Below are 13,353 nucleotides of genomic sequence, written 5' to 3' on the forward strand. Positions count from 1 at the left end.
CTGCCCCTCTCCCTCTCCTCCCTCCCTATTTCTCTGTCTCTCTGACGTCTGTTCCCCTCTGTCGCTCTCAGTTTTTCTTCTGCCGTGGTGCCCGATTTGCTACTCCAGGCCCCGCCGTCCGCCCACTCTCCGGGGCAAGGTAAGAGCCGGGCTCCGGCCCCACACCGCCAGGGATCAGCACCCGAGGAACCCGCCCGCCGCCCAACGTGAACGAAGACCCTCCTTACCTGTCACAGAGTTGAAGTCTCCGAATGCGGCGTGCGCCGGGCCTCTTCCCCCGCGCATTCATGAGGCGCGGGGAAGAGAGAGAGAGGCAGAGACAGACTGGGGGGGGGGGGGGGCGAGTTAGACGCCGCCGCGCACCTGCTCCGCGGAGCTCCGTGCCGCCACTGCCGCACCAGCCTTTACTAAGATGGCGGCAGTAGCGGCGCTCGGCTGAGGCCCGCCCCTCCAGCCTTCACAAAGATGGCGGCAATCGGGGGCCGCTTGTTGACTGGGGCCGGGAGGTGCCTAGCTCGGGCGTGGGTGCGGAGGAGAGGCTGAGGCTTCGAGGCCTACCTGGAAAAACGGGGAAAGGTAGGAAAATTAATGAGATTAGATAAAAGATTTAGAAAGTAATTAACTTTTTTTAAAAACAATATGTGTTTTAAAAGCAACGTTTTTTTTAAAGACACAGAAAGCGGGAAAAAGAAAGGAAAAGTTTGGAATCAAGATGGCGGCTACTCACCTCGGTTCAGAACGATAAGGCCCGCCCACACATGCACCGATTGGTCGACCGTCAGGTCACCAAAGCGTAGGATTGGTCAATCGTCCCGTCACTCGACCGTAGGAGGGCCCGGCCGCACACGCCAGCAACCCGGCGTACGATTGGTCGACCTCGAGGTCACTCTGTCGCTAATGAGCGGATAATGAGATGCTAATGAGCAGAATGTTGAAGGTTTTTCGGATACCGCGGGCGCAATTTTTGTCCGGCCGAAACATAAATACGCTTACCATCGTTTTGGAACGGTGAGCTTTCTTTCGACGTAACGCACACGTAGGTCCGCTCTGTAACTTTCGAGCGCATAGCCGGACAGACGCACGCCCGAGGACAGACAGAAGGACAGACAGAAGGACAGACAGATCGACTCCTTTATATATATAGATTAACTACAGCAATGTATATTATTTTGCATATAACATGTAATTAATAATTACTTAAAATATGATGTACCGGTTAGCTAAAAGGGGAGGAATTGTGGTGTATGTGCCTTTAAGAGCCCCAGGTGTGCTGTAATGCCGGTAATTGCCACTCGGGCTATATAAGCCTGTATATTGTGTATATCCGTTAGAACCCCCCCCAGACTTTGCTTAGTAAATACCTATGAACCAACTCCTGTCTTCAGTGTCTTTATCAACACACGGACACTACAGTGTTGTCACATGGTGTCTCACTTCACAAGTGAGCAAGAGCAGGTGGTGATGACAGGGACAGCAGTGGAGGCTCCTCGCTGGAGGGCACAGGATGCTCCAAGCTCTGCTAAGCTGGATGCAGATGCTCGGGGGCCATTGAGAAAGAGGGTGGTCTTGGGGGGGCATCAACAAATGCACGAGGTTCTGGCAGCTTTTCCAGCTGTGATGTGTGCAAATGTACAGAGAATGGAGGAATCCATCTCCAACATGAGCACCACCATCTCGCAGGTGATGGCGACAATGTGCTGTTCCATGGAAAGGATGGCCACCTGCATGGAGCAGCAAATGCGCCAGTCCACGAGAACATACTTACTGTGAACAACAGATTGCAGACACTCATTGACCTCCTCTCGAGGAGGGATGTCGACGTAGAATAGGATCCTCATGGTCCCACTGATGTACAGCAAGGTGCTGTCCAACTCCTTGCTAGCATGGAAGTGCGGGTGGCCCATGAGAGGAATGATGCTGAGAGGGGACATGAAAGTGGGGGCTCTTCTCAAAGTGCTCCCACTTCTCCCCAATTGCCTCCCCTTCAGTCAGAGCCCCAAATGCTGCCTTGGATCCTGATGGCCGAGTCTGCTCCTGCATAGTTGCAGGAGGAGCAGTCTTTGGCAGGGCCATCACAGGCTCCAAAACCCAGAGAACGTCCATCAAAAGAGTCTAAGCAATCGCAACAGGGAAGCGAGCAGCCTGCCTCTACCTCTGCTGAAGCCACAGGGGTTGCACCTCATAGAAGCACTCGGAAAAGAAAAAAGACACAACCTTGTGCAGGGTATGCACATGGGTGTATGAAAAAATGTTAATGTTAAGTTTCAGTTCTATTTATGATGCACATGAATTTAATTCTTTGCACAACTTTTCCGTCTTGTCCATTTTTGCCTGCTTCCTGGGAAGTGGCTTTGTCACTTGGAGTGGTTGGTGAGACATGACTTAACCTCAAGCAATGGGAGTTTGGGTGCCAGGAATGGTTTGGTCATTGTAGGACTGCTTTGTGCAGCCATATGGGTGCACTGGTGCAAGTAATGTAAATCTGGCTATTATGAGGCCATCCTGGGCAGCAATGCGTGCCACTGCTGGTGCCATCTCCACCTCAGGTTCCTCCTTCTCGTCTTCCACCTGTTCCTCCTCCTCCTCTGAAGAGGCTGTGCAGTCTGAGCCTTGCTCCTCCTGCAGCTCCAATCCTCGCTGCTGCCCTATGTTGTGCATCGCACAGCATATGACAATGATTCTGGAGATCCTGGCTGGTGCATACTGAAGGGCTCCTCCAGATCTTTCAAGGCATCTGAAGCGCATCTTCAGCATGCTGATTGACACATCTGGTGGACATATGGCTGTCATTATAGCGCTCCTCGGCCTCAGTTCTTGGTGTCCTCAAGGGTGTCATGAGCCACGTCTTCAGTGGCTAGCCCTTGTCTCCAAGCAGCCAGCAGGTAAGTCTATTTGGAGGGGCGGAGAGGTGAGGGAGGATGAACTGGTGCAGCACGAAAGAGTCATGACAGTTGCCAGGGAATCTGGCACACACATGCATGATGATCTTTTTATGATTGCAGATGAGCTGCACATTGCGGGAATGGAAGCCCTTACGGTTCACAAACACTCCTGGGTGATGTGGGAATGCTTTGATGGCCACATGTGTGTAGTTGATGATATCCTGCCCCTGTGGGAAGCCAGCAAGAGCTGCAAAGCTGACCACCCACTCAGTAACACTGGCTTCATCAGTGGGAAAGTACATGAGTGGCTGACTTGTGAAACATGGTATCGGTCACCTGTGTAATGCATCTGTGGGCGGCTGACTGTGAGATCCTGCAAATGCCTGCTGCAGATCCCCAGAAGGAGCCTGAGGCAAAGAAGTTGAGGACGGTGGTGACTTTGACAGCCACTGGTAAGGCGTGTCCACCAGGTCCTCTGGGCTGCAGGTCTTGTTCCAGCAAGCTACAAATGTCTGCGACACCCTGGGGCGATAGCCTGAGCCTCCTGAAGCACTGGTGCTCAGTCATGTCCAGGAAGCTCATCCTCTGCCTGTATACCCTGTGTTAGGGGTATCGCCTCTGGCGCGGTGCAGCCCTGTGCTGACCCCCTCTCTCCTGTGGAGCGTCAGGTCATTGAGGAGAAGGCTGCTGTTGTGGTTGCTGCTGCTGCTGCTACTGCTGGTGTGGCTTGTGTTGGTGCTGGGACTCATCTTGGTCTGATTCTGCAGTCCAAGGCGAGACAGCATAAGCTGATCTAATAGATGGCAGGTAAAGTGGAGATCAGAGGCCCAATCCTTCAGTGTTCTGATACTGACTGGCAATGTGGTGAGAGTGGCTTCCAAGTATGCAGAAATGACCTGCAAACTCTGGACAGCTAAATCTCTGCACAAAATGGAGTCAGCAAGAGCCTTATCGTTAGGCAAGGAAGCAGGTGTAATGTGGGAGTATTTATGTGTTTTTTCCAGCTGCCACTTAATGAAGTAGCACAATGGCCAATGAGTTCCACCTCCCTTTCACAGGCGAGGTTCCCGAGGTGCGTGAATCCCGTGAGCAAGAAGTTAAAGCCAAAACCTGAAGTTAAAAAGGCAGTGTAGGGTCTCTCAACCAGCAGTTAATGACCTCAATGATATCGCCTACCTCTCCCAAGAGGGTCTGTGGCATGCCTCGAGACGCACCCGAGTTAAATGCAGAAGTCGACGGGATGATGGCAGATTCTCGACGCACTGTCAATTTCCGCGAATTTAAATGCCGACCAGCCCACATGCTCAGCACCGGGAAAATTCCAGCCATTATATGGGATGCATAAGAGGACAGAATTGGAGGAGCGCAGAGATCTCGGAGGGTTGTATGGCTGGAGGAAGTTACAGAGATAGGGAGGGGCAAGGCCATGGAAGTATCTGAACACGTGGATGAGAATTTTAAATGAATAAATATGAATAATTTGTCATTTCAGTGTTGGAATCACTATTTTCCACCTATATTAAAACTCAGTACTGATCACAATGAAATCTCCCTCTCAAGTACAATGTCATTTTTATATAGCTGCATTTATATAGCCCAACGTATTACCGGCACCCGGCTACCGACCATAGAGCACATATACCAGAAACGCTGGTTACGGAGGTCACTGACCATCATCAAAGACCCTACCCACCCCAGCCACAGTCTGTTTGCCCCCCTGCCATCTGGGAGACGCTACAGATGCATTCGCACCCGAACGACCAGATTTAGGAACAGCTTCTTTCCCAGGGCTGTCATCCTACTGAACTCCACAAATAAACTCTAAAGCCTGCACATCTGCCAATGCACTTTATTATGTTTATGTTAATGTATTACAAGCCAAATGAATGTTGAATGTTTAAATGTCTTAATCTAAATGTACACTCTCGGGAGCCGCAAGCCTACATTTCGTTGTACTGCACTTGTCAATGTTCTAACAATGACAATAAAGTTGATTATGATTATGATTATGATTCTGTATACAAAGTGATGCACAACTAATGTAATTAAATGGTAGCTTTTGCACTGTGGATTCATATCTGATGCGAAATACAGCAAAATCAGCAAATTTAATTTATTTTGTAATCCTTATTTGAGATAAGCAATTCCTGGTTTAATCAAAGTTCTGAATTGGAGTAGATAGTGATGGAAATCTAAATTCAAACAGCTATGGTTTGAGAGAATTGTAAAAGTTTGACCTTTTAAGGATAGCGCAATGCCAGACTAACAGGCCATCTTCTTGCACCTGCATTTGCCTATATAGCGACCATACAATGCCACCAGGATATAGCAGTAGGCAGAGGCTGGAGGACATGTACTTCATCAGAGGGAGGAAGTATCAGAACGTCAATCACCCTGGGACACTCTGGGGCATTTTGAATAATGAGCTCAAGAATGGCTGTGGTTGAGGCCTGGGAACAAGTTTCTTGTCAACCTTCTTATCTTTGTAATGGGATGTGATGCAGAGTTATCTAAAGAGAGAAGAATTTATTATTTTATGAGAATGTGACAAAAAATGATGATCTTGATGTGAAATATTTGAGATGCTGCACATACTTCTAACCTGAAACATTGATATTTGAGGTCAAGACTCAAAAGGGATGAAATCCCTCCTGGCCACAATTCTCCCAAAAAGTCAACGCAAGTAACAAAATGGGGGAATTCTAAAGTTCCACGAGCATCTTTGGTTGAACCAAACCCTTATCTAAGCTGTTACTGTGATAGTGTCACTCCCATCTCCTCTGCGGTGTTTCTCAATCATCAGGAGGAAGAAAGCTTCTCCTTTACTGAATAGATTTGATTCCAAAGTCGATGAGGAAGAACAAATTTCTAACACACTTGTTGTTGTTCTACTCGGAATTTGGGGAACACCAGCTGGCAACCATTATTTTGCTCTTCTCATCCTGAATGATCTTAACTGATGTCTCTGCACATCTACCTTCCAAAGTGGAATGCCAGTATTACATTACTACTGTTAAAACAGATAACAAAGGGAACAAAACAGAATATTATGAGCAGGCTCTGTGAAGAACTGGGTTTTCAATTCATAAGATTAATTGTCCTTTGTAAAAGAATTTGTCTCTCAATTCATATGAGTAATTACAGTTGGTGAAGAACTGAACTCTCAATTTGTGAGATTAATTGTGCTCTGCAAGGAACTGAACTCCCAACTCATGGGATTAATTGTGCCCTGTGGAAAAACTGGGCAGCTCTCAGCTCATGTGATTCATTGCTGCTCAGTTCTCAACTCATGGGACTCTGCTATCTGTGACAAGTTTGGCAGTTCTCAACCGATGAAACTGAGCACACAATTGTTACTATACTTTTCAAAGCTTGTGCACCATGGACATATTCAGTCCATGACTTAAAATATTAATTCTTACTGCAGCATAATTATCAAACGGCCTCATATGCACAACTTGACTTCTGTTTGCATTACCATGGGTTCTTAAGAAGTGTTATAATGATGGGTCATTGACTTTGCAGTAATTCCTTATATTGATGATTAATTTTTATATCCTGGGGCGTGAAATTTTTAATATAAATTGCATTGAGTATTCAGCTTTTTGGCCATTTTCTTAGTGCACATTCAAGAATGCACAATTTTATTCTTTGCACAATCTAGACGTGCAGATGCATTAAGGTCCTCCAAACGTAATGCACAATTAATTAGCTAAGCAGAAAGATTGCTCCTAAACTTACTAAACAGCTGCTTAACCAACATGTTGTGCCAGGGCCAATCCACCAGTGAAGTATGAAATGGAGGGACAGCCCAGACAGAAAGCATGATTTACTAAAGATCTGCCTATTATGGTTGACAGTGTGAGGCCAAAGGTAACTGCTTTATACGATGCATAGAGGTAACCTCTTAATAACTAGTGGGGCGGGCAGGTATGAGGTTATTTGTTCTGGCAGTGAATGGGGTAACAGCTCCACAGAACTGGAGTAATCTCCAAAAGAAAGTATGTGACTCACAGAAAAGAATGAGAAATGAAGATGACCATGATAAAATGTGGTGTGGAGATGCCGGTGTTTGACTGGGGTGGACAAATGTAAGAAGTCACACAACACCAGGTTATAGTCCAACAGTTTTGTGTTGTGTGACTTCTTACATTTATGATAAAATGTAGCCAACCATATCGCAAGATCAGTTCAGATGACGAAGATCCTTTGGTTCATTTGATTGTCAACTTTGCAGAATACCAACCCCACCATTTGCCCATTACAACATCTATTTGTTTCTTAAATAAATCCAGTGTCAGACCCACTTTGGGTACTGTTGGGGGGATGGCTTATCAGAGGAAGGCAGCAGCAGCCAACTTCCTGGCACCAGGGGTGGCTCTGCTGCACAGAATGGGAGGAAAGAGAGGGGTAGAGCTATAGTAATAGGGGATTCTATTGTAAGGGGAATAGATAGGCGTTTCTGCGGCCGCAAACGAGACTCCAGGATGGTGTGTTGCCTCCCTGGTGCAAGGGTCAAGGATGTCTCTGAGCGGCTGCAGAACATCTTGGAAGGGGAGGGTGAACAGCCAGTTGTCGTGGTGCATATAGGCACCAACGATATAGGTAAAAAGCGGGATGAGGTCCTAAAAGCGGAATATAGGGAGTTAGGAGATAAATTTAAAAACAGGACCTCAAAGGCAGTAATCTCAGGATTGCTACCAGTGCCACATGCTAGTCATAGTAGAAATAGAAGGATACTTCAGATGAATATGTGGCTAGAGGAATGGTGCCAGGGGGAGGGATTCAAGTTCCTGGGACATTGGAACCAGTTCTGGGGGAGGTGGGACCAGTTCAAACCGGACGGTTTGCACCTGGGCAGGGCTGGAACCGATGTCCTAGGGGGAGTGTTTGCTAGTGCTGTGGGGGAGGGTTTAAACTAAAATGGCAGGGGGTTGGGAACTTGAGCAGGGAGACAGAGGAAAGGGAAACAAGGATAAAAGCAAAAGATAGGAAGGAGAAAAACAAAAGCGGCAGTCAGAGAAATCAACGGTTTAAATCAAACATGGCCACAGTAAATAATAATTCTAATAGGTCTAAGAGCGTTAAAAAAACAAGCCTGAAGGCTTTGTGTCTTAATGCGAGGAGCATTTGTAATAAGGTGGATGAATTGGTTGCGCAAATAGAGGTAAACGAATATGATTTGGTTGGGATTACGGAAACGTGGCTCAAGGATGGCCAAGACTGGGAACTCAACATCCAGGGGTATTTGATAGTCAGGAAAGAGAGGCAAAAAGGAAAGGGAGGTGGGGTAGCATTACTGGTTAAAGAAGGGATTAACACAATTGTAATGAAGGATATTAGCTCTGATGATGTGAAATCTGTATGGGTAGAATTGAGAAATACTAAGGGGAAAGAAACATTAGTGGGAGTGGTATATAGACCTCCAAACAGTAAGGCAGAGGTTGGGGATGGCATTAAAAGGGAAATCAAAGAAGCGTGCAATAAGGGCACAGCAGTCATCATGGGTGACTTTAATCTACATATAGATTGGGCCAACCAAATTAGTAACAATACTGTGGAGGAGGAATTCCTGGAGTGTTTACGGGATGGTTTCCTGGACCAATATGTCGAGGAACCAACCAGAGATCAGGCCATCTTAGACTGGGTATTATGTAACGACAAAGGATTAATTAGCAATCTTGTTGTACGAGGCACCTTGGGTCGGAGCGATCATAATATGTTCGAATTCTTCATTAAGATGGCGAATGAAGTAGTTGACTCAGAGACTAGGGTCCTCAATTTAAATAAAGGAAAATACGATGGTCTGAGGAGCGAGTTGGGTAGGATTGATTGGGGAATGGCACTCAAAGGGTTGACGGTGGATAGGCAATGGCAAACATTCAAAGACCGAATGAATGAGCTACAGAATTTGTTCATCCCAGTTTGGCATAAAAATAAAACAAAAAAGGTGACTCAACTGTGGCTAACAAGGGAAATTAAGGATAGCATAAGATCCAAGGACATATAAATTGGCCAGAAAAAGCAATAATCCTGAGGATTGGGAACAGTTTAGAATTCAACAAAGGAGGACAAAGGGATTAATTAAGAAAGGGAAAATAGAATGAGAGTAAGCTTGCAAGGAACATAAAAACTGACTGTAAAAGCTTTTATAGATATGTGAAGAGAAAAAGATTGGTGAAGTCAAGCGTAGGTCCCTTGCAGTCAGAATCAGGGGAATTTATAATGGGGAACAAAGAAATGGCAGGCCAACTAAATACATATTTTGGTTCTGTCTTCACAAAGGAGGACACAAATAACCTCCCAGAGATGCCGGGGAACAGAGGGTCTGATGAAAGGGTGGAACTGAAAGAAATTAGTATTTGTAGGGAAATGGTGTTAGGAAAATTGATGGGACTGAAGGCCGATAAATCCCCAGGGCCTGATAATCTACATCCCAGGGTACTTAAGGAAGTGGCGCTAGAAATAATAGAGGCATTGCTGGTCATCTTTCAGAACTCGATAGACTCTGGAACAGTACCCATGGATTGGAGGGTAGCTAATGTTACCCCACTATTCAAAAAAGGTGGTAGAGAAAAAGTGGGGAATTATAGACCGGTAAGCCTGACATCGGGAGTGGGGAAAATGCTAGAGTCCATTATAAAAGATGTAATAGCAGAGCACTTGGAAAGCAGTGACAGGATCGGACAAAGTCAACATGGATTTACAAAAGGTAAATCATGCTTGACTAATCTACTGGAATTTTTTGAGGATGTAACTGGTAAAATAGATAAGGGAGAACCAGTAGATGTGATGTATTTGGACTTTCAGAAGGCTTTCGATAAGGTCCCATATAAGAGATTAGCATGCAAAATTAAGGCACATGGGATGGGGGCAAGGTATTGACTTGGATAGAGAACTGGTTGGCGGACAGAAAGCAAAGAGTTGGAATAAACGGGTCATTTTCTGAGTGGCAGGCAGTGACTAGTGGGGTACCGCAAGGATCAGTCCTAGGACCCCAGCTGTTCATAATATATATTAATGATCTGGACGAGAGAATTGGATGTAATATCTCCAAATTTGCAGACGACACAAAGCTGGGTGGGAGGGTATGCTGTGAGGAGGATGTCGTGAAACTCCAGTACGATTTGGACAGGTTGGGTGATTGGGCAGAAACATGGCAAATGCACTATAATGTGGATAAATGTGAGGTTATCCACTTTGGTGGCAAAAACAGGAAGGCAGATTATTATTTGAATGGCAATAGATTGGGAGAAGGGGAAGTGCAAAGAGACCTGGGTGTTCTTGTGCACCAGTCGCTGAAGGTAAGCATGCAGGTGCAGCAGGCGGTTAAGAAGGCAAATGGTATGTTGGCCTTCGTAGCAAGAGGGTTCGAGTACAGGAACAAGGATGTCTTGCTACAGTTGTACAGGGCCTTGGTGAGACCACACCTTGAGTATTGTGTGCAGTTTTGGTCGCCTTACCTGAGGAAGGACGTTCTTGCCATGGAAGGAGTGCAGCGAAGATTCACCAGGCTGATACCTGGGATGGCAGGAATGGCGTATGAGGAGAGATTGTGTCGATTGGGCTTATACTCACTGGAGTTTAGAAGATTGAGAGGGGATCTCATCGAAACCTATAAAATTCTGTCAGGACTGGACAGACTAGATGCAGGATGTTTCTGATGGCCGGGGAGTCCAGAACCAGGGGTCATAGTCTAAGGATAAGGGGTAAGCCATTTAGGCCTGAAATGAGGAGGAATTTCTTCACCTAGAGAGTGGTGAACCTGTGGAATTCTCTGCCACAGAGGGCGGTGGAGGCCAGTTCATTAAATATATTCAAGATGGTGTTGGATATATTTCTTAAAGCTAAAGGGATCAAGGGATATGGGGAGAAGGCAGGGACAGGGTACTGAATTTGGATGATCAGCCATGATCTCATTGAATGGCGGAGCAGGCTCGAGGGGCCGAATGGCCTACTCCTGCTCCTATCTTCTATGTTTCTATGTTACCTCATCCACTCCTTTTGGCAACTCTTTCCATCTGTTCATCACCCTCTGTGTATGAAAATATTTCCTGGCATCTATCCTAAACTTCTCCTCCACGATCCTAAACAGACATCATGTTCTGTTGCCTTGGCAAATCTGAAAGTACAGTTCTAGGTTTACTTTCTCTATCCTATTAAGTCTCTTATATATTTCTATGAGAAGTCTATTTTTAATTCTGAAAAGCCATAGTTTGTCTAGTCATCCTTCATAGCTCATTAGCCTAACACTGAGGATTTGTTTTTTGTTCCCTTCTACGCTACCTCTGGGGCCTGTATAGCCATTTATGCTGTGGCAACCAATTCTGTTAACAGTACTCCAGCAATGGCCTGACCAGTGCATTGTATGGCAAAATAACCAAGCATTCTGTTTGCTTTACTTAGTCCCGCCTCACAATGTTTCAACATTGCGGTGGAAGAGTCAACAAGAATATTTCCTCCTTAAAGTACAAATCAAAATAAATTGTATTGTTGATATACAAGACATTGGGTTGATTCCATTTACAGAACTGTGTAGAGTTCTATTATGGAATAAATGATAGGAAAGTTTACTGAAGTGGACAGTATAAATGGGTTTAAAAGGCTATTCAATGTGTTTAAATGGGCTGAAAGAAAGCTAGGTAGGGTTAACCATCAAAAAGAGACTTGCAGGCTTAATGATTTTTCCTTCTTTTAAAAAGTTCTTATATTCTCAATAAACTGGAATTCCACAAACTTAGCTGAAAATATGCTGAACAAATGTTCTACATGTAACAAGAGTGTCTGCTAAACAACCAACACTATTATAATCAAGACATACTTTCTTGTGGCACAAATGGAATGCGTTTGCTTTTGACTTTGACTGGGACTGGCTTGTATTTACACCTCCCTGGAACAGCTGTCCTGCAAGAAACGAATGTAAGAAAGAGACTGCGGTAAGATTTCTGTAAACATAGACCCTATCTTTACAAGTATTGAATTTATAATCCATAATTAAAGTCAAGTATCATTATCAACTGAATCATCAAGACCAAATATTTAAATAGATAAAAAAGAAATGAAATAATCCAGGCCTGTATATTTTTATAATAGTATTCCATGAAATGTATATTTTTTGCTCAATATCGCTCTAAGAACTGTACATAGTAAAATTAGTTTTACTTATTTGTCGAGCGTGCTTTTAGATCTCAGCATTTTCCTATCTGACAGTGCAGTTAGTCAGTCCACTTCCAGGCTTCTGCTTATGTCACTAGAAGGCACACGCAAACTGCCTGTGATGAATCGTCAAAGCACTCCACTTGATCGGCACCCCATCCATTCGCTTAAACATCCACCCCCTCTACCATTGGATTACCGTGGCAGCAGTGTGTACAATCTACACGATGCACTGCAGGAACTCGCCAAGGTTTCATCAGCAGCACCTCACAGCACATGACCTCTACCACCTAGAAGGACAAGGACAGCAAGTGCATGGGGCACCATTACCTCCAAGTTCCCCATCAAGTCACACCCATCCTGACTTGGACATATATCTCCATTCCTTCATTGTCACTGGGTCAATGTCCTGGAACTTCCTATTTAACAGCATTGTGGGATCACCTTCACCATGCGGAATGCAGCAGTTCAAGAAGAAGGACCCCAACCACCTTCTCAAGGGCAACTAGGGATGGGCAATAAATGCTGGCCTTTCTAGCGACGCTCACATTCCTAGAATATTTTTTTTTTTAATTGCCTTCCTCTGACACAGATGAGCTCAACAACTTGTAGCATGATAAATCACTAAAATAAACCCTAGTCCACTATTCCATGAATCAGCATTGGGAAATCTTAGTCATTTGAGTCAGACTGCTTCGCCAACATTAAGTCATTGAGCCAGAACCTTCCCCAACAAAACTCTCCATCCTTGCCCCTGACTCCATCCCCCTTCCCAGAGGTCACCCAGGCTGAATCAGGCTTCAAATCCCATATCCTATCCATCACAAGATTACTTCCTTCAACCTCTAAAACATTAACTTATATCCACCTCTGCTGAAACCCGGATTTGTACTCTCATTACCTCCATGCTTGACTTCTCCAGCACCATCCTCAATGACTTCCTGAGCTCCACCCTAGATAAACTCCAACTCATCCAAAGCATAGTCACCTGCATCCTCTCCCATGCACCCATCATCTCAACAATGCACTGAATTCAAAATCCTTACAAATCCCTCCATGGCCTGTTCCCATCTCCCCTCCACAAATATCCCCCAGCCCTATATCCCAGATCATGCAATTTGGTCTTCCAACTCTGGCCTCCTATGCAACCCCCCACTATCCTGTCCATCAGAAGTCGTGGCACCAGCCATTATCGTAGACCTACTTTCTGGAATTACCTCCTTAAACCTTCCCTCCCCACATTACTACCTCTCTTTCTACCTTTCAAACCTATTTCTTCAACCGTCCTTTCAGTCATCTACCCTAACTTTCTTTC

At 45.3% G+C, this 13,353-nt stretch overlaps 1 protein-coding gene across 1 annotated transcript in view; it reads right to left on the bottom strand.

Annotated features, from left to right (window-relative positions):
* The window catches only part of hhipl2 (HHIP-like 2), a 79,471-nt gene that overhangs the window by 19,637 nt on the left and 46,481 nt on the right, over positions 1-13,353 (bottom strand). Inside the window, 1 exon segment of the mRNA XM_085977633.1 lies at positions 11,704-11,786. Within this exon segment, the coding sequence (XP_085833759.1) occupies positions 11,704-11,786 (83 nt within the window).

This window comes from Somniosus microcephalus, chromosome 3, assembly GCF_052327205.1.
Source record: "Somniosus microcephalus isolate GS21.2 chromosome 3, FLI_Smic_1.0, whole genome shotgun sequence".
In the NCBI taxonomy this organism is placed as follows: domain Eukaryota; kingdom Metazoa; phylum Chordata; class Chondrichthyes; order Squaliformes; family Somniosidae; genus Somniosus; species Somniosus microcephalus.